At 42.3% G+C, this 26,326-nt stretch overlaps 1 protein-coding gene across 4 annotated transcripts in view; it reads left to right on the forward strand.

The window, feature by feature from the left end:
- Positions 1-26,326, forward strand: part of LOC126273185 (armadillo repeat-containing protein 5-like) — a 233,335-nt gene that overhangs the window by 173,020 nt on the left and 33,989 nt on the right. The window contains exon 12 of one of the 4 annotated variants that reach the window (XM_049976712.1): positions 8,657-8,795. The exons of the other annotated variants lie outside the window; for them this stretch is intronic. Within the exon in view, the coding sequence (XP_049832669.1) occupies positions 8,657-8,795 (139 nt within the window). The remainder of the gene's footprint in view (positions 1-8,656; positions 8,796-26,326) is intronic. 4 annotated transcript variants of the gene reach the window in all.

The following is a 26,326-nucleotide window of genomic DNA, read 5'->3' on the forward strand; positions in this document are numbered from 1 at the left end:
CAGTGACAAGCAGGCAGGGAGTATTGTGTTGTCAAAAGAGAAGCAGTAACAGCAAAATGGGTCAGTCAGGAGAGCTCATTGTCTTTGAACATGGACTACTAACTGGATGTCATCTGACTAACAGATCCATTAGGGTAATTTCAACTCTTCTAAAGCTCACTAAGGTGGCTATTGCTGATGTAATTGTGAAGTGTAAATATGAAAGAACAGATACAGCTAAATCAAGACCTGGCAGACCTCATACATGACAGACAGGGCCATTGAGCATTGAGGATGGTGATTTCAAAAAACTACATGAAATTAGTGGAAAGAATCACTTGTGTGTTCCAAGGTGTTACCACCAACTAGCACAGTGATTGTGTGTTGGGAGTGAAAGAGAATGGGATACATTGTTTGAGCAGCTCCTCATAAACCTCACATTTTTGTAGTCACTGCTAAACAACACTCGAGAATTTGGGATGATTGATGTCTACTGGCACTTCCACGACCAGCAAAAGTGTAATGTCCTTTTTCTACACCCAGCCAGAACTCTTCACTTAACCAAGATACATGAAAGTGAGGTGACACAACACTACCCATTATTGCAGTCAATACTTGTTGTACTCTTTGCTCTAATATGAGTCAGACTCCTTGTTAATAAGTGCTCATTAACAGTTACTAGGTGTGTTACAAAATAAATTGATATCTTTGATTTGTGTAGCGCATGTACACCGAGTTAGTTCCTTCAAAAGACACCTGGTTCATTTGACACAGCACGATGTTTGTTTGTTGAAAACTGTTCCCTTTAATATTAATATGTAATGAACTATAATGATAATAATAAAAATAATAATTATTATTATTATTGTTGTTGTTGAGAGATAATCCACTGCATGGTTCACTTCTCCTGATAAACTGTTTGAAATAATAGGACACTATAATTTTTCCTTTACTCAGTTTTTATTAACACTGGTTCTTTGGTACAATTCTCTACTGTGAATGGTCACACTTTATCCCAATAAAAAATGTACAAACAAGATACATAATCGAAAGTCAAGTTTCAACACGATGTTTGAGTAGTAGCTTCGGCAACAACTGAAGTTCTTAAAATGAAATTAATGATACCCATCTTTTATAGATTGAGGTGTTCGCTGGGTGTTAGGGTTATCTCAGTCCTGTCAGTTTTTGTACATTTGACAATAAATTAAAAGAACAGAAATTTATTTTTAATTAGCCCAGCTTCCAACAAAATTAACTATTTTATCCAGTGGCACAAGAGCTTAAGAGATACAAATACTGAGGCCTCAAACACTAATAGCTCAGACACTAAAATCTCGAACCCAAAGACTACGTGAATACTCAGGACTAAACACTAGAAGCTCAGACACTAAAACCTTGAACACAAAGAGTCCCAGTTGCTAGCTGCCAGATGTTAAAGACATAAACAATTTGTGCACTGAGTTTACATAGTAGTTGTGAAACAAAAGGGACATTCCTTAGAAACTCTCTGAATAAAGCCCCTTGCTACTTTGCATATAATACTTTATTCCATTAGCTCTTATTATTTAATTTTCTCCATCTTAAAATGGGAATTCACAATTTTTTATGAAATATAGGAACTTTTCATGGCCAGGTCAAATAAAAAAAAAAGACCAGATATGTAACAAGAGAATACACACCCCAATGGAAGAGTTAGGGTTTGACGACGTCCTGAAGAACATTACCTGTCGTCATGTGTACTTTCAACAGTGAAGTACAGAGAGTGTGGTATTGTGGATTGTTGTTGCTTCTCAAGGTTAGGGTGTGTCCCCTTATTGTGCTTAAGAAATACAGAATTACATGTACACATTTTACTGCATTATGTCCTGTGTACAGTAGAGGAACAGTTTGGAGATGGGGATTGGTTGTGTAACCTGTCATAAAGCAGCATCTGTGAGGCAATGGTTTGTGGACAGTATGGACTGGCCTGCTCAGAGTCCCTCATGAACTTAATGGAACACCTTTGGGATGAAGTAGAACATCAACTTCATTCCAGACCCCAGTGTCCAACATTACTATCTTCTGTGGGTTCGGTTTGTGAGGCAGAATGGGCTGCCATTCCTCCACAGATTTTCAGACGCCTCTCAAAAGTGTCACCAGCAGAGTGCAAGCTATCGTAAAGGTGAAGGGTGGACACATCTGGTATTAATGTCCACTAATAGGTGTCTGGATACTCTCAGCAGATAGTGTAAAGACCATTATGAAAGAGTGCTTTCAGGAGTGTGGAATGAATCAAGTTATACATAACAGGCAGAAGCAACCACTGCTGGCAACTTTGGTAAGTATACTAACAATAAATTATAACTAGCACTATTATATGCAAACTGATGATGTAATTACTTAGAAAAGCTATTCCTCCTCGTATACTATTCAGCTGCTGGCTTTTCTCTGTTGCCGTTGAGTTCAGTAATAGATATAGTCTGTTAACTAATGAAGGGGAGGGGCTACATTCACCTTCAGAATAAAGTAGGGTGCAGCACATCATTAATAAGAATCTAAGAAATTGTGTGGCACCTAAATAGGATAGAAATAGAAAGATCTTGCTGCTAGGTAGCAGTCATGGGAGAGGTGAACGAGAACAGCTGCAGGAAAAAGCTAAACAGAGGTACGAGGTCACAAGCATTGTAATCCCTAGTACTTATTTTAGTTAGACAATAGATGATGTTGAGGTTCTTCTTCTTAGCAAGTCAATGAGAACGGAGATACTAGGTAGAGATTTGAATAAAATGGATCTGGCAATGAAAGGTGGGAAAGCAGCAAGTGTCTGGCTATGAATATAGAATATCAAGAGTTATCTGGATAAAATTGGCGTAGTTGGCTCTTACACAAATACGAGCTTTGTCGATATTCTGCATCCACATAAAGTAGGATGAACAGAGTGACAAGGTGAGTTAACCAAGAATTGTCCTGTTTGTTGTTGGCTTTGGGTCTGTCTCTCATCAGAGCTGTGCTAGTTAGTGCTAGTGGGTCATGGTGAAATGCACGGCACAATATAAACCTTAAAAAGAGAGGGAAAGGTAGATTATCTGAACTGATAGCTGAAAATGTAATTAATTAATTTTGTGTGTTGTTTGGCAGGGATGGGTTAGGGCTTTCTGTCACCAACATTTGAATGTTCGCATGGTTTTCTTGTATTGAGGAGGATCGTTTTGACATTCTTTGTTTGATGGAGATCATTTAAAAGCATTAACCACAATGATCCATGTCTGAGTTCTTGAGAAGTGGCAGTGTGATGAGCTGTGATTATTCCACCATTGTGCGACATTTGCATGTAATGGAGAAGTTTAAAAAAATCATGTACATGGGTAACACAGGCTCTTAAGCCAAAAACCAGTGGCCGGTCATATGTGCATCTCTGCCTAGTCGTCATCAGTTGGCTTGTAAACAACATTGACCATTCCTATCCAGTATCATTAATGGTGATTTGAAATGGTGTCTTTATGTTAACATGAAGAAAAGAAAGGAAAAGCTGAGCCCAAAGAGAGGAACAACTCCCTGTACAAAGGCCTGAACACATCCACAAAAGATAACGTTATGCAACTGGTGGAACAGCAAAACTGTGGCGTACTGTGAATTGCTTCCTTGAGGTATGACCATCACTGCTGTGTCAACAACTGAAGCATCTTGCAGACACAATCCAAGAACAATGATCGGGAAGACTGTGTGAAGTGATACTACTCCACGATGATGTCTGCCCGCATTCTCCTATACTGACAACAAACACTATACAGAAGTTGGTTTGGGAACTCATTCTGCACCACCTTATTCATCTGGTCTTGCACCCTCAGATTTTCATCTTTCCTCTCTCTATTGAAAACTGTTCAACGAACTTCCTTTCCTGATGAAAATCTGCTCCAAACAAGTTAATTGCCTGAAAACCATGTGATTTCTTCATTCACAGAATCAGAAAGTTATACCAGCATTGGCGGACTGTTGTAAATAGTAAAGGAGAATATATTATTGATGGCTAAAGTACCTGTTATTTGCATCTGTTATAATATCTACCTTTATTAGACATTACATTGTAATGCTTCATGTTACATTTCCTAATACTTTGTGTCCATATCAGCTTATGAGTCTATGGTTGTTGCATTTTCATAATTCTGCTCAGTGATCTTTACAGTTTTCAGTGTTTGGAAACTATTTTTAACTCAAGATATATTGCTGTTGTTTGGACTGAATATGCCCAAGGGCTCTTGAAATTACAATGTCAAAACATTTCACCATAAAACCCTTGTGCCATCACTAATTAGTTCCAGGCATCAACTGGAAATCATTTTCAGAGATTTTGAATGAATTGATTGTGCGTGATATTGGCTTCAACTGACATCCATTGTCTCCTTTTTCCGAAAACATCCAGTTTTTCATTTTTTTTTTTTTTTTGTCTACTGACTGGTTTGATGTGGTCCGCCACGAATTCCTTTCCTGTGCTAACCTCTTCATCTCAGAGTAGCACTTGCAACCTACGTCCTCAATTATTTGCTGCCCCCAGGGGCTCAGCATTCATTTGCTGGGTACGGGCTTGGCGACCCTGGGGTTCCTGAGCTGGGGACCGGTAAGCACCGCCAGTCCCCTGTCACCGTAAGCTCTGGACATCTTCAACGACCACCGTGTGGCGCGGCGGTGTGGAATGTTGTGTGTCTCAGGAAGTGGGGACCTTGGCTTGGCCGCCCGGATCGCGAGGATGGAATAAACCTCTATAAACAACCCCTCAATCTCAAGGTGCGCTGCGCGCTGATGAGATGCATGGCTATTGAGGTGGAACAGTCATTAGCGGGCAACCTCTGGGGAACCTGCCGCACCTCAGTTGTATAAGGCTTACCTAGGCACGCGGGGCTCTGTCTAGGTGGACTCTTAGTTCCCTAACTGCTCGTGGGACTGAGATGGAACCCTCAAACTTTTCTTCTTCTCCTCCCAGTGGAAAGGGTGGGCTGCTGGTAGGTTCTAACACCCAATCTAACAAGAGGGCTCGTGTAGCCAGTCCTCCTGATTCAGGTAGTCGTAACAGAACGCATGCTGCTTCGCCGAATGTGTTTCTTGTAATTAAAAGAAAAGATGGGAGTTTCGCAAAAGTTTCACCATTTTATATCCAGAAGGGCTTAGAAGGTATTGCTGGCACTCTAAAATCTGTCAAGTGCTTGCGAAATGGCACCTTGTTGGTTGAAACATCTAGCTTCCAGCAAGCCCAGAACCTTCAGAAGGCACAATTTCTTGGGGAGTTGTTGATAGAGACTGAATTTCACAACACCTTGAACTACAGCAAGGGTGTTGTGACTTGCAGAGATCTCGTTGACATTCCCCAAGATGAACTGAAGGCTGAATGGTCCCGGGAAGGAATTGTCGACGTGCAACACGTTATGAAACTGGTGGATGGTACTCTCATAAAGACTGACTCGTTTATCCTTACATTTAACACCACCAAATTGCCAGAGCATGTGAAGGCCGGTTTCCTCAGTCTCAGTGTCCGGCCTTATTACCCCAACCCCATGTGGTGTTTTAAATGCCAACACTTTGGACACACTACTCTCGGCTGTAGAGGGGAAGCCACTTGCGGTAATTGTGGTAAAGCCGCCCATGAGGGAGTTGTTTGCTCCTCTCCTCCCAAGAGTGTCAACTGCTCTGGGGATCACCCTGTGTGGAGTAGGGACTGCAGAGTTTTCCTTGAGGAACGGAAGATCCAGGAACTTAAAACTACAAAACGCCTCTCGTATGGTGAGGCGAAGAAAATTTACAAGTCCATGCAGCCGCCCACGTTCGCTGCTTCCTTTTCTTCCGTTCTCAAACAGCCAGTGTTGATAACCGATGCCACTACACAAACGGAGGTTGCTACTGTCAGCACTAGCACCTGCGTTTGTTAATGTACGCGTGCTGCTGCCGTTCCTGTGAAGCCTGCTGCTCCCCCCGGCCTTCTGACCAGGCCGTGGTAGCTGACATCATGGAACTTCCTGCCCCTTCCCGGGTCCAGTCTTGTGCACTGCCCAGCGCTGCTACACCCCCTACTGCTTCTGAGGTTTTGGCACCAGTGCCGCCTCAGGCCAGAAAATCGAAGCCAAAGACAAAGGTGAAGACTCGCCTGCTAAAGGAGACCGACGTTCTACAGTCTGCTGATGTGGACGTCATTCTCTCTGACGTCTCTCTTGACTCCTCTTCAGAGGCGATGGAGGTTGATGTCAGACTGGGCACTCATCTCGCCCCAAAACTGAGCCTCCGTCTGTTGTGGGCTCTCCTCCCCGACAGAAAGTGAGAATTAAAGTACTCCCACCCTGATAGATGGCTCCCATTATACAGTGGAACATGAATGGATTCTGGGTACATGTGGAGGAACTGCACCTCCTAGCACGGCAACACCCCCTGTGCTTGTGTTTACAGGAAACGCATTAAAAACGATCTGATGCTCCTGTACTAAGGGGCTATACGTCATATCGCAAAGATGACCTGACTGGAGAAAGGGCCAAAGGCGGTGTCGCTGTGTTTGTCAATAATGACCACCACTCCTCTGCTCTCCCCCTGGATACTGACCTGCAAGCAGTTGCAGTTGAAATTCATTCATTTCGGAGGCTTACCGTTTGCTCTGTTTATTTACCCCCTCTGGATGCAATGACCTTAGACGCGCTCACAGATCTTATCGACCAACTCCCCCGCCCATTTCTCCTCCTGGGAGACTTCAATGTCCATAATGTCCTGTGGGGCTCCACTTCTCTTTGTGCTCGAGGTCGAATTTTGGAGAGCCTCCTAACATCTCAAATGTTGTGCAACCTCAACACAGGTACTCCGACTCATTTCTCTCCTGCTACAGGGTCATTCTCAGCCATTGACCTATCTTTCTGCTCTCCAACCCTCACCGACTCTGTTCACTTGGAGGTCATTGACGACCTTCATTCCAGTGATCACTTCCCTATCCGCATTCATCTCCTGGATGGTGTATTGCTGGAGCAGCGGCCACCATCGTGGATAATTGGCAGGGCTAACTGGCCACTGTTCACTCGGTTGGCTGTCTTTGACCGCCTGCTGACCTTTCCATACCACAGTCTTCTGGCACTCTTAAGCAGCGCCTTGTGCCTTGGTGGACAGAAGAGTGCCGTTCAGCCATCCGGGACAGGCGTGCGGCTCTTCACCGATTTAAATGCCGTCCAACAGCGGTCAGTTTTACCGCCTTTCGAATCGCGAGAGCCAGGGCACGCCGTGTCATTAAAGAGAGCAAGAAAAGGTCATGGCAGGCGTTCCTGGACTCCATCAACTGTTTCACTTGTTCCACAAAAGTATGGGAAGCCATCCGGAGGATTTCCGGTAAACATAGCCGTTTACCAATAGCTGCTGTCCTGAACCAGGGATGCCTCCAAATGACACCCAGAGCCATTGCTCAGACGCTGGCAGAGCATTTTGCACAAAGTACTGCCACTGCAAATCAGGATCCAGCGTTTCGTCGCTACCAGGCAACTGTCGAAAGAGCGAACTTGGACTTTCGGTCGAACAGTTCTGAGGCGTACAACTCCCCTTTCTCCATGTGGGAACTTGAATCGGCTCTTAGTGAGACTTCTGACACTGCACCAGGTTACGACCGCATCCGGTACTCCATGCTTCGACATCTGCCAGCGGCGTCAAAGGAAATCCTCCTCGAATGTTTTAATCTCATATGGCAGACAGGAGTGTTCCCCACCTCGTGGCGGGAGGCAATCCTCATCCCTCTCCTCAAACCAGGAAAGGACCGCAAATGTGACAGTAGTTATCGTAGTATCTCCTTGACAAGCTGTGTCGCAAAGACCCTGGAACGGATGGTTAACCGGTGTCTGGTCTGGCTGTTAGAGACCAGACAGCTCCTTAGCCGCTTTCAGTGTGGATTCCGAAAATTTCGGTCCACGGTCGACAACCTGACCCTCCTAGAGACGGCTATTCAGCAGGCTTTTCTCCATCAGCATCACTGTATTGGTATCTTCTTTGATATAAGTAAGGTATATGATACTACTTGGAGATACTGTATTCTTGCACAACTGCATCAATGGGGCTTTCGTGGCCGCCTCCCGATTTTCATTCGGTCTTTCCTGTCTCAGCAGTTTTTTCGGACCCGCGTTGGTAACACACTGTCTGATCGCAAGAGAATGGTGTCCCCCAGGGCAGCATTTGAAGCGTTACCCTCTTTGCCATAGCCATCAACAGTATAACGTCTACAGTGAGGAGTCCAGTACAGTGCTCCTTATTTGTGTACGACTTTGCTGTTTTCTGTTCCTCCTGCAGTGTTGCAACCATGAGCTGTCAGTTGCAGCTAACAGTGCGGCGGTTAGAGGAGTGGGCTGCAAAGACGGGTTTTCGGTTTTCTGCCGATAAGTGTGTTTGTGTTCATTTTAATTGTTCTCGTCGTCTTTTTACTTTGCCTGCCTTGCATATGGGGGATACTGTCCTACATTTTAGAGACACAGTGCGGTTTCTGGGCCTAATTTTTGACTCCAGGTTGTCATGGCTGCCACACCTACGTGACTTGAAAGCCAGAACCCTGAAGGCACTCAACATCCTCAAGTGCCTCAGACACAGGTCTTGGGGAACAGACAGGGCGCGTCTCCTTCAGTTTTACCGAGTTTTCGTTCGTTCACGGTTGGACTATGGGTGCACAGTATATGGGTCAGTGAGGCCTTCTTATTTGCAGATCCTTGACGCTGTTCACCATGCTGGGATTCGACTGGCCACGGGTGATTATCGAACCAGTCCCATACCCAGCCTCTGTGCTGAGGCTGGGGAACCGCCACTTACCATCCGGCGGCAGCTCCTGCTGGTGCACCGGGCTTGTAAGTTTCTTGCAGCTCCCAGCTCGCCTGCTCACCATCTTGTTGCCCATCCACCTCTGGACCGCCTTTTTTCGTGCCGTCCCTGGGCTACGTTGCCGTTTGGGATCCGTGTGCAACGTGTACTAGAGTCCCTCGGTGTAGAGTCTGTACAACCCCAAATCCAGGGTTTTAACCGCCTGCCACCCTGGTTACTGCAGAGGCCCGGAGTGATTTTAGATTTATTGCAGTACAAGAGAGATTGCACTCCTGCCACCGTTTTTAATGCAGCATTTTCTGCCATTTTATCTGAGCATCATGACTATGTAACTGTTTTTACGGATGGGTCGAAACAAGGGGATTCTTTTGGTTGCTCAATTGTTTTTCCAGTTCGTGTCTTCAAGGTCCGCCTGCCTCAGACTTTCGCTGTCATTGATGCAGAATTGTCTGCGATCTTGCGGGCACTGGAGCACATGAGACATACTTCCTCTACTAAATTTCTTGTCTGTTCCGATTCACTCAGTGCCCTTCACTTATTGCAACGTTTGTATCCGGCAGACAAAACTGTCCAGACCATCCAGGATGCCCTCCTCTGACTACAGCGACTGGGGAAGGTTGTAGCTTTCTGCTGGGTTCCGGTGCATGTTGGCATTGCTGGGAATGAAAGGGCAGATCTCGCAGCCAAGGAGGCGTATCTCGCCCCACAAGTATCTCAGTGTGCTATCCCCTTGCACGCACTCACCTCGCTGTTGAGCTCATGGGTTATGCGTCGGTGGGAGGATGAGTGGCTGGAAGTGACTGACAATAAGCTCCGTATAGTCAAGCCCACAACGCGTGTGTGGTGTACTTCCTTTCAGCCCAATCGACAGGACGAGGTTCCCCTCACTCAGCTTCGAATGGGCCACAGCCCTATGACGCATGGCTACCTGCTCCGGCGAGAGGACCCTCCAATGTGTGGTGCTTGCGGCGTCCAGGTCACTGTGCGCCACGTTTTATTGGATTGCGTTTTATTTTCTGACCAGCGGGCCACTGCTGACTTGCCAGCGGACCTGCCATCTCTTTTAGGCAACACTCGGACGAATGTAGCTAAAGTTTTAAAGTTCTGTGCAATGTCAAATGTTTTTACAAAGATTTTAGGAAGAGGATTTTAATTTGCTCACTGTGTGACAAGCTAGCCCATATTTTATGTAAGTAGCCAGCCAATAACAATTTCCTGTGACATTCATGTTGCTATGTTTCCCCTTTCCTTATGTAGCATTTTCCTTCTTTTCCTGCTTTCTTTGAGTGTGTGCTTTAGTTTTCTTAGGTATGTCCACGTTCGTTCCTTTTAATGTGTGTCAGGGTGCTGATGACCTCGATGTTGAGCGCCCATAAGCCCCAACACACCACCAATTATTGCTGAATGTATTTCACTCTCTGTCTTCCTCTACAGTTTTTGCCCTCTACAGCTCCCTCTAGTACCATGGAAGTCATTCCCTCATGTCTTAGCAGATGTCCTATCATCCTGTCCCTTCTCCTTATCAGTGTTTTCCACATATTCCTTTTCTCTCCGATTCTGCATAGAACCTCCTCATTCCTTACCTTATCAGTCCACCTAATTTTCAACATTCGTCTATAGCACCACATCTCAAATGCTTCGATTTCATCAATACAAATGTTATAATATGGAGCATACTTTCAGATTTCTAGTGACAGAAAAATCTCTCGACAACAATATGGAAAGGTAGACTTCTGTTTACCACATAGAAGTGCAATGAAGACGAATGCTAGAAGTATTCAGCTTTTGGACTAAGTCCTTCAGCAGAAGTAGAAAGTTCACACATGTTCTCACAAACACAGTTCAGACACATGTGGCCACGGTAATCTCTGTGCACTGAACCCATCTGTGAATGTATCTGAGGTGAACAGCAGTCCAGCTGGGGTGGGCTGTGGTACTAATGAAGAGGCGTGGGACATGAAGAGAGACGTAAAGCAGGGTAGAGGAGTGGGAAATAGCTAGAGCTGCCTGTGTGCTTGGACATGGTGGAGACAGGGAGAGGACTATGTAGGTGTGCTTATGGGATGGGAGGTATGTGTGGTACTGGAGTGTGGAGCAGAAGCAGGAAAGGGGATAGGCAAGTAGAGTACAGGAACTAGCAAAGATTGAGGCCAGGAGGATGACAGGAACAAAGACTATATTGCAGGGCGAACTCTCGCCTGTACTATTCACAAATTATAGTGTTGATGAGAAGAGTCCAGATGGCACAGGCAGTGAAGCAGACATTAAATTGAAGCACATTGTGTTCGGAAGCATGCTTAGCAGCTGGATGGTCCAGCTGTCTCATGCAGAAAGGCAGCTTATCATGCCTACGTAGAATGAAACTCAGTGGTTGCAGGTAAATTGATAGATCACATGGCTACTTTCCCAGATGGCCCTGCCTGTTATGTATTAGGTGGCACCTGTGATATCACTGAAGCAAGTAGTAGCTGAAGAATGTATGGGACAGGTCTTACATGTAGGGCTGTTGCAAGGGTGTGAGCCATGAGGAAGGGGTTAGGAACAAGGGTGGAGCAGGGACAGACAACGATATTTTGTAAGTTGGGTGAGTGTCGGACTACCACTGTTGGAGGGTTGGGGAGGAAATTTCTAATTTCAGGGTATGGTGAGAGATAGTCAAAACCCTAGTAGAGAATGTGATTCAGCTACTCCAGTCCTGGTTGGAACACTGCCACAAAAGGAGTGCTCCTTTGTGATCAGATAGTGGCTATGTGGGTGGATGGAAGGTGACTGGGGAGACAAAGCAAGGGAGATCTGTTTCTGGACAAGATTTGGAGGGTAATTTCAGTGTATGAAGGCTGCAATGAGGTCCTGGCATATTTAGAGGATGACTCTCATCATTACACATGTGACAATCTTGTGTGGCTAAGCAGAATAGATGGGACTTTTTGTTGTGAAATTAGTGGCAGTTGTTGAAGTGGAGGTATTTCTGGTGGTTGGTAGGTTTGATGTTCATGCAGAATCTTACATAACTATCCTTGAGTGGAGGTCAGGATTGAGGAAGATGGCATGTTGAGTTGAGAACAACCAGGTCAAGAAAATGGGGGTGAATGTATTGAGAGTTTTTAGGAATGTGTGTAGAGTGGCCTCACCTTTGGTCCGGATCACGAAGTCATCAATGATCTGAACCAGTTGAGGGTTTGAGATTCTAAGTGGCTAGGAATGGTTCCTCTAGATGGCCCATGAATAGGTTGGCATAGGGTGGTGCCATGCAGATGCTCATTGCTGTACCAGAATTTTTTTTGAAGAAGTCTTCAAAGGGAAAGCAATTGTGGGTGAGAATATAGCTGGTCATTGTAACCAGGAAGAAGGTTGTAGGTTTGGAGTCAGTCAGGCAATCAAGAAAATGATTTTCAATAGCAACAAGGCCATGGGCATTGTGGATGATAGTGTCAAGGGAGGTGATATCAACAGTTACGAGCAGGATGCCGAATGTGAAAGAACAGCAACTGTGGAGAATTGGTGGAGGAAATGGTTGGTGTCTTTTATATGGGAGTGTAGATCATGGGTAATAGGTTGAGGGTTTTGATCCACAATGGCAGAGTTTCTCCCTGTGGGTATAGTATATTGAAAAAAGATGAAACCCGAGTAATTAAGGCTAATAGTGAGAAACAAAGACATGAAAACAAGGTGAGATCAAAGGGAAAAATAAAAATAAATAAATAAAAGAAATAAAAAGGTGATACTAGCGTGGGGTGCAGGTGGATGGATGGTGGATATGGAGCAGGTCTGATTGGATTACGTGAGATCAGTATGACGTATGCTTGTGCTTGAATAAAGGGAATATTGCGGGGAGGGAGGAGGGAGCAAGTTGTTAGATACGGGCTGCAATAAAGAACCTGTGGTACAGAGTTGCACACATGCACATTGAGAAAGAATGCTAACACACACACACACACACACACACACACACACACACACACACACACACACACACACACACACACACAACCACTATTGCACTATTGTATCCAGAAAAGCCCAACTGTGAATGCATCGTCTCAGTGGAGCAGCAATCAAGCTGGTGTGGGTAATGTGGGTGGGAAGAGACATGGAGCAGGGAACGGTGGTGATAGAAGAGTGGAGGTGGAGGAAGATGCCTGGCTGCCTTTGGGAGCATGCTGAGATGTAGTGGGGTCAGAGTGGTGCTGCTAATTGCAATATTGGGAAGCTGTGCTGGGAGGAGAGAAGTAGAGACGGGAAAAGACTATGTAGGTGTGTTGGTGTCATAGGATAGAAGGTGCAACAGTGGAGTGGTAGCAGGGAAGATGATAGGTAGGGGAAGAACAGAGAGTAGTGAACGTTGAGGCCAGGAGATTATGGGCAGGAAGGTTATGGTACAAGGAAAGTTCCAACATATGTGCTTCAGAAAAGCTGGATTTGATGGAAGAATCAAGATGGAAACTCTTTTTTGCCACTAAACCTACCTATCAGACTCAATCCAAACTCAATACTGAATCCATCCTGACTCAGTTGACACCTCCATATAACCATAATTCATCCCCACTGCCCACTGATCATCCGCTGTTAACTTATCAGAATTTCCTAACCTCAAACTTTGTGTCACCATCATACCCAACTGCCTTAACATGGAAAGCAACCTCACATCTACAGAAAGAACTGTAATCCTCCTCCTTGAAACTGATCCCGATGTTATAATCATACCTCCCAACAAAGGCTCCACCCTCTGGGTATGAACCACAGAGGTTTCACGATGGAGGGACTCTGCCAGCTGCCAGATACATCCAGCTATAAGAGATACTGCAGTGACTCCATTCCAGAAATCTAGCAAGATCTCCAATCCCTACTGAAATCCTTAGGTCAATCCCTGAACCCCTCCTCTGAGTCTGTCTATCTCCTCATCCCTACCACTTCCTGCACTTCCACTTCCTGTGTGCTTCCTGAAATGCATAAACCCAACCACCCAGAATGTCACACTACATCTGGTTACTGTAGCACTACATGTAGAATCACCGTCCTTGGGGACCACCACCTTCAGCCTATTACACGAATCGTACCCTCCAATATAAAAGACACTATGTATTTCTTCCACTGACTTCCTACAGTTCCTGTTACTTTACACCTGCTGCCTTGCTTGTCACAGTTGTTTACATCTCCCTTGACATGAAAATCCCCAATGTCCATGGCCTTGTCACTGTTGAACACTACCTTTTCATACCCCCAACTGACTCCATATCTTCAATCTCCTTCCTGATCACCATGACCAACTGTATCCTTACTCACAGTTACTTATCCATTGAAAGTATCATCCGTAAATAAATCCATGGTACAGCAGTGAACAGTGGCAAGACACTATCGTGTGCTAACCTAGTTGTGAGTTTGTCTGGAGGAATCCTTCTTAACCAATCAGAATCCCAAATCTCTCACTTGATTCAGATTCACCGATGACATTTTTGTGATATGGACAGAGGGTGAGGATGGACTATCCACAATTCTCCAGTACCTCGACACTTTCTCCCCCATTTGCTGCATCTTGTGCTTCTCAAGTCAATAAGCCACCTTCTTTGATGTTGACCTCCACCTCAAGGAAGCTGCTTCAGTACTTCCATCCATATCAAACTTACCAACCACCAGCAAGACTTCCACTTTGATAGCTGCCACCCATTCCATACCAAGAAGCCCCTTCTATACTGTCTAGCCATCAATAATCATTACATCTGTAGTGACAAGCAGTCCCTCTTCAAATACAACAAGGGCCTCACTGAGACTTTTATAGATTGAAATTACCCTCCCCACCATGTACAGAAACAGATTTCCCATGCCTCATCCCTCCAGTCACTTACTACCTATGACATATCCATCCCATCATACTCAGTATCACTTAAGCTGGGGCAACTGAATCATATTCTCCACCAGGGTTTCATCTGCCTCTCATTGTGCCCTGGAATTACGAATATCATTCTTACGACCCTCTTCATCCCTCCCATAATGGTATTTTGCCACCCACCCAAGCTTGTCTGCTCCTGCTCAGTTCCTTGCTTCATGGTTCATATGCCTGCAGTAACCAAGACCATACATCCTTCCACTACCACTACCACTACTCTAGATCTGCATGTACATATGTACCTCACAAGCCACTGTATGGTGTGCAGTGAAGGGTACCCTGTACCACTGCTAGTCACAACCTTTGCTATACACTAGTAAATAGAGCAAGGGAAAAGCTACTGCCTATATGCCTCTGTATGAGCCCTAATTTCTCTTATCTTCATCTTCTTCACATGAAATGTATTTGGCTGCAGAAAAATTGTTCTGCAGTCAGTTTAAAATGACAATTCCCTAAATTTTATCAAAAGTGTTCCTCGAAAAGAACGTTGCCTTCCCTCCAGGGATTCCTATTTTAGTTCACGAAGCATTTTCATAGTATTTGTTTGTAGTTCAAGCCTGCCGGAAAGAAATCTGACAGCCCACATCAGTATTTGATTTCTTCCTTCAGTCTGATCTAGTGAAGGTCACTCAATAACAACACTTTCTTGTATACCCTAGTATCATCAGCAAACAGCCACAGATTGCTGCCCACACTGTCTGCCAGATCATTTATGTATGTAAGAAATAACAGTTGTCATGTCACACTTCCAGGAGCATTCGTCATTATATTCTTGTCTGTGATGAACAATCACTGTTGAGAGTGAAATACAGCATTCTGTTACTTAAGAAGTCTTTGAGCCACTCACTTATCTGAAAACCTATTCCATATGCCTCTACCTGCATTAACAGTCTGCAGTGGGGCACTGTGTCAGATGCTTTTCAGAAATCTAGGAATAGCGAATCTGCCTTTGCCTTTCAATCATAGCATATCATGTGAACAAAGGGTAAGCTCATATGAGTGGTGCTTTCTAAAACCACACTGATTTGCGGATAGAAGAATTTCTGTATCAAGGAAACTTATTACATTCGAACTGAAAATATATTCAAGAATTCTGCAGCAAACCAATCTTGATTTTGCAGTTCTGTTCTTTTACCCTTCTTAAATACATGAGTCACCTGCACTTTTTACCAGTTGCTTGAGACTGTACACAAGGCAAGATATTCATGATAAATTCAAGTGAAGTAAGGGATCAGTGCCATAGAGCATTCTTTGTAGAACTGAATTGGGACTCTATCCAGACCTGGTGACCTATTTTGTCTTCAACTCTTTCTCTTGTTTCTGTATGCCAAGGATGCCTGTTGCTATGTCCACCAAACGGGAGTCTGTGTGATGACCAAAAAACAGTATGTTTGTACAATTCTCCTGTATAGACAATTTCTTAAACATGAAATTTAAAACTTTGCCTTTCCTTGTACTGTCTTCTGCTGCCACGCAAGCCCAGCTGAGTGACTGCATAGAAACCTTAGATCTGCATAACAATTTTATGCAGGATCAGAATTTTCTCGGGTTCTCAACAAGATCTTTTGCTAAGGTATGACAGTGTTTTGCCGATTGATCTTTCTACAGATACATGAATTTCTACTAACTTTCCTGTCATAAATTGCGTGTTATCTTTTGAACCAAAGTGTAACTGCCTTTGTGTCTTCAGATATTTTTGAATTTAGTTGTTAAACCACGATGGGTATTTTCTGTCCTTAATCTACTTACTCAGCCCATAGTTCTCCAAGCACAATTTACAATCCACACAACCTTCATCCATAATTCGTCTACATCCATCGTACTGGACTAAATAATGTTTATTCTTTGGGGAAATGGGATGCTTGCAACTTCTTATCTGCTCTTTCTGGCAGAAATACTCTCATAGCCTTCATGATTTATTTATTTATTTATTTATTAACTTTAGTGACCTAGTCACTGTGATGATATCATGGTCGATAATCCCTGTCTCTATACTAACACTGTCAATAACGTCAGGCCTGTTTGTAGTTACAATGTCTTAAAATATTTCCATTGCTCTAAAATATTTCCATTGCATGTAGTCTGTTGAACTAGGTGGTCAATACAAGTTTTCAGAAAACTTGTTCAAAAGTACTTTGCAAGACCTTCTGTCTGCTCCCCCTGCAATGAATCCACAGATGTCCCAATATTCACTTGGTATGTTAAAATTGGCTCCAACTAATGTTGCATGGTGTGGATGTTTCCATCCGACTGACCATAGACTTACATTGAATGACTCTAAAACTGCCAGAGCAGAATTGGTTTGCTGGTAAATACATGCAGCAATTACTTGATTTCACCTATTATAAGTGACCAGATGACATTGATGTCACACTCAAATTTGTTCTCAGTAGAGACAATTCTTTTTCACCTGCAATGAATACTCTCCCTCCTATGGCACCTTATCTCTCTTTACGATATACATTCCATGACTAAATGTCTCACAGCTTTCTGTTTCAGTTCCGTCTCAGGCATCTCCTTCCCCATCAAAGGCAAGGCCACGTGGGAAAGGAGCTATGTAATCTGCCAACCCCACTCCAACCATTGCGGCTCATTCTTTGTTGCATAACAAGTAAATAGCTGTTGGCATGAATGGCCACTGCCATATTGCTGCTGAGAGACAGCAGGAGAACCCAGTTGCTAAACAAGCTGCCCAACATGATGTACTTCGTTTTAACGATTGCTTCACAGTCAGTGCCATGTGAATTTTTCCCAGCAGCACCAGCTTTTCTGAGTTGTGCAAGTGGGACCTCTCCTTGTGACATATTGTTCCTTCCTGTAACCCCCTAGCTCCATATTTTGCTGGCACCATTCCTCCTTCCACCTATTGCCATAGTACTCTTTCATTTATATGACTTGTGCAGGCACACCAAGAACACAAGAATTCTTCTGTATATGTGGCTATAGAAATGTTGTATATCAGTATTATAGCACTTTCTCCACTAGTTCTTTTCGGGGATATTTTACATTTAGTATCCAGATAGCATTTTCATTTTGTCAACATAAGATAACAGCCTTAGAATATTGTTAATCTGTGTTTGCTATAGTAGCAGCCAGAGATTTTATTGTTTATTACATGCTTCACTTTTTTAAATTATACAAGATATTTCTTCTCATTAAACATTCCTCAAGCTTCCAGTAAGACCGGGTACCGGTTTATGAAACAAACATTTTCAGACAGTGCAATTTAATTGTAATACTGCACCAACAAAATATTTATTTACACTTTTCACAGTAATCCTAGTAATCAAATGTTGCAATAATCAGAAGTTTGTCATAATCCCAATTACACCGTCTACCCAAACTGAAATTCTTTCTCTAATTGGTTCATCATAAAGGCTGTACATTTCAAAAGTTTTTCATATTTTTTCTTTTTACATTAAAAAAAAATTGGCACAGTACCTCTGTGTCTTTGCTGTTATTGCTGTGATCAGCATGGCAAACTGTATGGTCCCCCTAAATAGGTTAGGTGTGCACTATACATCAGAGACTGCTACTCGGGTAGCTGACTATGTCTGGGGAGCACACGTGTTTTTTAGATTAGGTTATTCTCCATCCAGTCCAGATGACAACAGCTGTAGGAGACCAAAAAATATTAATATAAGTTCCAAAGTAATGACCTGCATGAAACAAGCAAGAGTATTAAAATCCTAGTAGTTAACTGCTGAAGTATTTGCAACAAAGTGCCAAAATTTGAAGCACTCCCAAAAAGCAGTGAAGCACACAGAATACAAGGTACAAAAACTGGTTAAAACCTGGAATTGATGGACAGTTAGATTTTTGGGGAAAATTTAAGTGCATATCAAAAGGACAGGCTAATGGGAAATAATGGTGGGGTATTTGTCACAGTAGACAAGACAGTCTATCAAGATGGAAATCAAAGCTGCCTGTGAGATTGTTTGGGCAAGACTCAGTATCAAGGGTGGGCATAAAATTGTAGTAGGATCCTTCAATTAGCCATGAGACTCACCCACTCATGATGGAAATAAATTAGACCTATTGGCAACAAATAGACCTGACCTCTTTGAGGATGTCAACATCAAAACTGGTATAATCGACTATGACAAATTTATGGCAGCACGATTACCGAAGTACAAAGAACAACTAAAACAAGCAGAAGGATATGTAAGTTTAGTAAACTAGATTAAAAAGTAGTAATGTCACATTTCAGTCAGAAACTTCAAACTTTTAGCACAGGTCAGGAACGTTTAGAGGTGCTGTGGCTCAAGTTTAAAAGAATAGTTGACCATGCACTGGATAGGTATGTACTCAGTAACTCGGTGTTATACAGCCACTGTAAAGAGACTTTGAAAGGTATTTGATTCTGTTTTCAAATGTTCCTTTGCAAAGGAAAACCCAGAAGAATTACTCCATATTAATCCCTGTGCCGCTGAAAAGATGAGTGAAGCAAGTGTTAGTGTCGGTGGTGTTGAAAAACAGGTGAAATTGTTAAAACTGAACAAAGCTCCAGGTCCCAATGGAATCCCACCTGTATTCTATACTGAATTTGCACCTGTATTCTATACTGAATTTGTTGCTGAGGTAGACCCTCTTTTAACTATAATCTATTGTAAATCCCATGAACAAAAAGCCATGTCCTGCACAGGTCACACTCAGGTACAGGAAGAGTGGTATCAGCTACAGGAAGAGTGGTAGAAGTGATCCCCAAAACTACCATTTAATATCCTTGACATCCATTTGTTGTAAATTCTTGAAACACATTCTGGGCTCGAACATAATGAACACATTATCCTCCTCCATGCCAGCTAATATGGATTCCAAAAACACTGATTGTGTGAAACTGAAATCACCCTTTTCTTATGTGGCATACTCAAGGCTGTCAGGTAGGCGTACTATTTATTGTTTTCCAAAAAGCATATGACTCAGTATCACATCTGCACTTATTGTCAAAAGTACAGCCATATGGGATACCAAGCAAAGTTGGTGACTCGATTGAGGATTTTTTGTTACGGAGGACACAGCAAGTTATCTCAGATGGAAAGTCATTGACAAATGTAGAAGGAATTTAGGGTGTCCCACACAGAAGTGTGTTGGGACCCTTGCTGTTCATGTTGAATATTAATGACCTTATGGACAAATAGTAATGTCAGATGTTTTGCAGATCATGTAGTTATCTATAATGAAGTACTCACTGAAAGAAGCTGTATAAATATCAGCCAGAACCTTATAAGATTTCAAAATGGTACAAAGATTTGGTAACTTGCTTTAAATGTCCAGGAAAGTAAAATTGTGCATTTCACAAAATGAAACTAATAATAATAATAATAATAATAATAATAATAATAATAAAATTAAAGAGCCCAATACCACAACAGATAAATGCAGACTTTGCAAACAACAAATAGAAACAGTAGATCACATCACAAGCGGATGTACAATACTAGCAAATACAGAATACCCCAGAAGACATGACAATGTAGCAAAAATAATAAATCAACAGCTTGCCTTACAACATAAACTTATAAAACAACACGTTCCCACATACAAGTATGCACCACAAAATGTACTGGAGAATGATGAATACAAATTATACTGGAACAGAACCATTATAACGGATAAAACAACACCACATAACATACCTTACATCATACTCACCAATAAAAAGAAGAAATTAACACAACTAATCGAAATATCCATACCCAATACAGCAAATATACAAAAGAAAACAAGAGAAAAAATTGAAAAATACATCCAACTGGCTGAGGAAGTCAAGGATATGTGGCTTCAGGATAAAGTTGACATTATACTATCAACTACAGGAGTCATACTACACAATATCCACCAGTACATCAATGCAATACAGCTACATCCAAACTTATATATACAATTACAGAAATCCGTAATTATTGATACATGTTCAATTACCCGAAAGTTCCTAAATGCAATATAACATATACCGTACAGTTAAAAGGAAGTCACGCTTGATCAAGGTCCGCATCACTTTCTACTTCTGACCAGACATAATGTCTGAGATTAGAAAGAAATAATAATAATCATCATCATAATAATAAAAATATCCTGTAACTGTAATATCTATGAATCACACTTGTAATCAGTCAACTCATACATTGAAGAGCTAGAGAAACTGGTACACCTGCCTGATATTGTGTAGGACCCTCACAAGCATGCAGAAGTGCCACAGCGCGATGTGCCATGGACTCAACTAAAGTCTGAAGTAGTGCTGGAGGGAACTGACACCATGAATCCGTTAGAGTACTAGGGGTTGGATATCTCTCCTGAACAGCATGTTGTAAGGTATCCCAGATATGCACAATAATGTTTATGTCAGGGAAGCTTGGTGGCCAGCGGAAGTGCTTAAACTCAAAAGAGTGTTTCTGGAGCCACTCTCTAGCAATTCTGGAAGCATGGGGTGTCACATTGCCCTGCTGGAATTGCCCAAGTCCATTGGAATGCACAGTGGACTTGAATGGATGCAGGTGATCAGACAGGATTCTTATGTTTGTGTCACCTGTCGGAGTTGTATCTAGATGTATCAGGAGTCCCATATCTCTTCAACTGCACATGCCCTACACCATTACAGAGCCTCCACCAGCTTGAAAAGTTCTCTGCTGATATGCAGGATCCATGGATTCGAGATGTTGTCTCCATACCCGTACATGTGCACCCGCTCAATACAATTTGAAATGAGACTCATCTGACCAGGCAACAGTCCAATATCGGCATATCAAGTGTACATGGGCGGACCTTTGGCTCCAAAAGCCTATATCAATGGAGTTTCATTGAATGGTTTGCAAGCTGACACTTTTTGATGGCCCAACATTGAAATCTGCAGCAATTTGCGGAAGGGTTGCACAAATCTCTTCAGTTGTCATTGGTTCTGTTCTTGAGGATCTTTTCTGGCTGCAGCAATGTCGGAGATTTGATGTTTTACCAGGTTCCTGATAGTCACAGTACACTCAAGAAATGGTCATACAGGAAAATCACCACTTCAGAGATGCTGTGTCCCATTGCTTGTACACCAACTGTAACAACACATTCAAACTCACTTAAATCTTGATAACCTGTCATTGTAGCAGCAGTAACTGATCTAACAGCTGCACCATACATATGTTGTCTTCTATAGGCATTGCTGACTGCAGTGCCATTTTTCTGCCTGATTACATATCTCTGTATTTGAATATGCATTCCTATACCAGTTTCTTTGGCACTTCAGTGTAAAAATAGCTGGATGTAACATATTGTTGGAATATGGAATAGGATGAGCATATAGATCTCAATTGTGGATAAAACCAATAGCAAACTTTGCTTTATTGGTAGAATACTGGGTAAGTACAATCATTCTACAAAGGAGATTGCTTCCAGATAACTTGTGTGACCCATCCTAGAATATTGCTCAAGGCCATGGGACCCATACCAAGTATGACCGACAGGGGATATTGAACATGTAAAGAGAAGAGCAGCATAAATGGTCACAGGTACCTTTGATCTGAGAGAGTGTCACAGAGATGCTGTAGAAACTGAACTGGTAGAATCTTGAAGATAGAAGTAAACCATCTCAAGAAAGCCATATGTACGTTCCCTTAGGGATGGTGAGGACAAAAATGGATAAATCATAGCATGCAAGGAAGCATTTTAACAATTATTCTTCCCATGCTCCATGTGTGAATGGAATGGGAGATAACCCTAATAAGTGCTAACAGTGGAACATACCCTCCACCATGAACTGGACAGTGGGTTGAAGAGTGTAGATATAGATGTTGATATAGATGTAGATGTTAATAAAAATGCTAATTCAAATCCAAGTTCTCTATAGAATCTGACAGGGGCCATTTAATATCCTCCAATCATTATTATTATTATTGCCATCTCATATAGAAATAAATATTTTTCTGAAGACAAAATGTCCAAATACCTTAAATTTGTTTCCATTTTTTAGGCATTTCAGTTTTCATGTGCGTAAGTTGAAACTGGTTCAATTAATAATATTTGAGTGTGCAATTATGACATTTTGGAAAGTAAATTGCTTTCAAAATCTTTTAAAAGACCTTAGTAACATCTGTTTAATTTTTACTGTTTTGCCAGAGGTTAGCAGAGTGCCGAGATAATTAAATTTATTAGTCTCTGTAAAAGCTGTGTTAATAATATACATTCCATTGTCATTTAATATATGGTGAGAGAAGATGAACCTCATTATTTTATCTATAGTCAACTTGAGCCATTTATGGCATTTATTAATTGTGACGTAAGAACTATTAATTAAGTTTCACAGCCAGATAATAGAGCAGTGTCATCAGTGTATGAGAGTATATTAATTTTGATCTTTGTTTGTGCTTCATTTTGTGATAATTTTACTTGGTTATAGTAATAACAGCGATACAGATAGCCGTACCGTATGTGCAACCACAATGGAGGGGTATCTGTTGAGAAGCCAGACAAACGTGTGGTTCCTGAAGAGGGGCAGCAGCCTTTTCAGTAGTTGAGGGGCAACAGTCTGGATGATTGACTGATCTAGCCTTGTAACAATAACCAAAACGGCCTTGCTGTGCGGTTACTGCGAATGGCTGAAAGCAAGGGGAAACTACAGCCGTAATTTTTCCCGAGGGCATGCAGATTTACTGTATGATTAAATGATGATGGCGTCCTCTTGGGTAAAATATTCCGGAGGTAAAATAGTCCCCCATTCAGATCTCTGGGCGGGGACTACTCAAGAGGATGTCATTATCAGGAGAAAGAAAACTGGCATTCTACAGATCGGAGTGTGGAATGTCAGATCCCTTAATTGGGCAGGTAGGTTAGAAAATTTAAAAAGGGAAAAATTAGATATAGTGGGAATTAGTGAAGTACGGTGGCAGGAGGAACAAGACTTCTGGTCAGGTGACTACAGGGTTATAAACACAAAATCAAATAGGGATAATGCAGGAGTAGGTTTAATAATGAATAGGAAAATAGGAATGTGGGTAAGCAACTACAAACAGCATAGTGAACGCATTGTTGTGGCCAAGATAGATACGAAGCCCACACCTACTACAGTATTACAAGTTTATATGCCAACTAGCTCTGCAGATGACGAAGAAATTGAAGAAATGTATGATGAGATAAAAGAAATTATTCAGATAGTGAAGGGAGATGAAAATTTAATGTTCATGGGTGACTGGAATTTGGTAGTAGGAAAAGGGAGAGAAGGAAACATAGTAGGTGAATATGGACTGGGGCAAAGAAATGAAAGAGGAAGCCGCCTGGTAGAATTTTGCACAGAGCACAACTTAATCATAGGTAACACTTGGTTTCAGAAACATTAAAGGAGGTTGTATACATGGAAGAAGCCTGGAGATACTAAAAGGTATCAAATAGATTATATAATGGTAAGACAGAGATTTAGGAACCAGGTTTTAAATTGTAAGACATTTCCAGGGGCAGGTGTTGACTCTGACCACAATCTATTGGTTATGACCTGTAGATTAAAACTGAAGAAACTGCTAAAAGGTGGGAATTTAAGGAGATGGGACATGGATAAACTAAAAGAACCAGAGGTTGTACAGAGTTTCAGGGAGAGCATAAGGGAGCAATTGACAGGAATGGGGGAAAGAAATACAGTAGAAGAAGAAGAATGGGTAGCTTTGAGGGATGAAGTAGTGAAGGCAGCAGAGGATCAAGTAGGTAAAAAGACGAGAGCTAGTAGAAATCCTTGGTTAACAGAAGAAATATTCAATTTAATTGATGAAAGGAGAAAATATGAAGATGCAGTAAATGATGCAGGCAAAAAGGAGTACAGACGTCTCAAAAATGAGATCGACAGGAAGTGCAAAATGGCTAAGCAGGGATGGCTAGAGGACAAATGTAAGGATGTAGAGGCTTATCTCACAAGGGGTAAGATAGATACTGCCTACAGGAAAATTAGAGAGACCTTTGGAGATAAGAGAACCACTTGTATGAACATCAAGAGCTCAGATGGAAAACCAGTTCTAAGCAAAGAAGGGAAAGCAGAAAGGTGGAAGGAGTATATAGAGGGTCTATACAAGGGTGATGTACTTGAGTACAATATTATGGAAATGGAAGAGGATGTAGATGAGGATGAAATGGGAGATACGATACTGTGTGTAGAGTTTGACAGAGCACTGAAAGACCTGAGTCGAAAGAAGGCCCCCGGAGTAGACAACATTCCATTGGAACTACTGACGGCCTTGGGAGGGCCAGTCCTGACAATACTCTACCATCTGGTGAGCAAGATGTATGAGACAGGCGAAATACCCTCAGACTTCAAGAAGAATATAATAATTCCAATCCCAAAGAAAGCAGATGTTGACAGATGTGAAAATTACCAAACTATCAGTTTAATAAGTTACAGCTGCAAAATACTAACACGAATTCTTTACAGACAACCTCGGGGAAGATCAGTTTGGATTCCGTAGAAATACTGGAACACGTGAGGCAATACTGACCCTACGACTTATCTTAGAAGCTAGAACCTACGTTTCTAGCATTTGTAGACTTAGAGAAAGCTTTTGACAATGTTGACTGGAACACTCTCTTTCAAATTCTGAAGGTGGCAGGGGTAAAATACAGGGAGCGAAAGGCTATTTACAATTTGTACAGAAACAAGATGGCAGTTACAAGAGTCGAGGGACATGAAAGGGAAGCAGTGGTTGGGAAGGGAGTGAGACAGGGTTGTAGTCTCTCCCTGATGTTATTCAATCTGTATATTGAGCAAGCAGTAAAGGAAACAAAAGAAAAATTTGGAGTAGGTATTAAAATCCATGGAGAAGAAATAAAAACTTTGAGGTTCGCCGATGACATTGTAATTCTGTCAGAGACAGCAAAGGACTTTGAAGAGCAGTTGGACGGAATGGACAGTGTCTTGAAAGGAGGGTATAAGATGAACATCAACAAAAGCAAAACGAGGATAATGGAATGTAGTCAAATTAAGTCGGGTGATGCTGAGGGAATTAGATTAGGAAATGAGACACTTAAAGTATTAAAGGAGTTTTGCTATTTGGGGTGCAAAATAACTGATGATGGTCGAAGTAGAGAGGATATAAAATGTAAACTGGCAATGGCAAGGAAAGCATTTCTGAAGAAGAGAAATTTGTTAACATCGAGTATAGATTTAAGTGCGAGGAAGTCATTTCTGAAAGTATTTGTATGGAGTGTAGCCATGGACGATAAATAGTTTGGACAAGAAGAGAATAGAAGCTTTCGAATTGTGGTGCTACAGAAGAATGCTGAAGATTAGATGGGTAGATCACATAACTAATGAGGAAGTATTGAATAGGATTGGGGAGAAGAGAAGTTTGTGGCACAAATTGACCAGAAGAAGGGATCGGTTGGTAGGACATGTTCTGAGGCATCAAAGAATCACCAATTTAGTATTGGAGGGCAGCGTAGAGGGAAAAAATCGTAGAGGGAGACCAAGAGATGACTACAGTAAGCAGATTCAGAAGGATGTGGGTTGCAGTGGGTACTGGGAGATGAAGAAGCTTGCACAGGACAGAGTCATGGAGAGCTGCATCAAACCAGTCTCAGGTCTGAAGACCACAACAACAACATAGAAATAAACAGAAATGGAAAGACTGAATCCTCTTGTTTGATTCTGGTTTTGATTCCATAATCTTCAGAGGGATGTCTGACTCCCATTTATATTCTGAGTTTCAAGTG

This window comes from Schistocerca gregaria, chromosome 1 (genome assembly GCF_023897955.1).
Source record: "Schistocerca gregaria isolate iqSchGreg1 chromosome 1, iqSchGreg1.2, whole genome shotgun sequence".
Taxonomy (NCBI): Eukaryota; Metazoa; Arthropoda; class Insecta; order Orthoptera; family Acrididae; genus Schistocerca; species Schistocerca gregaria.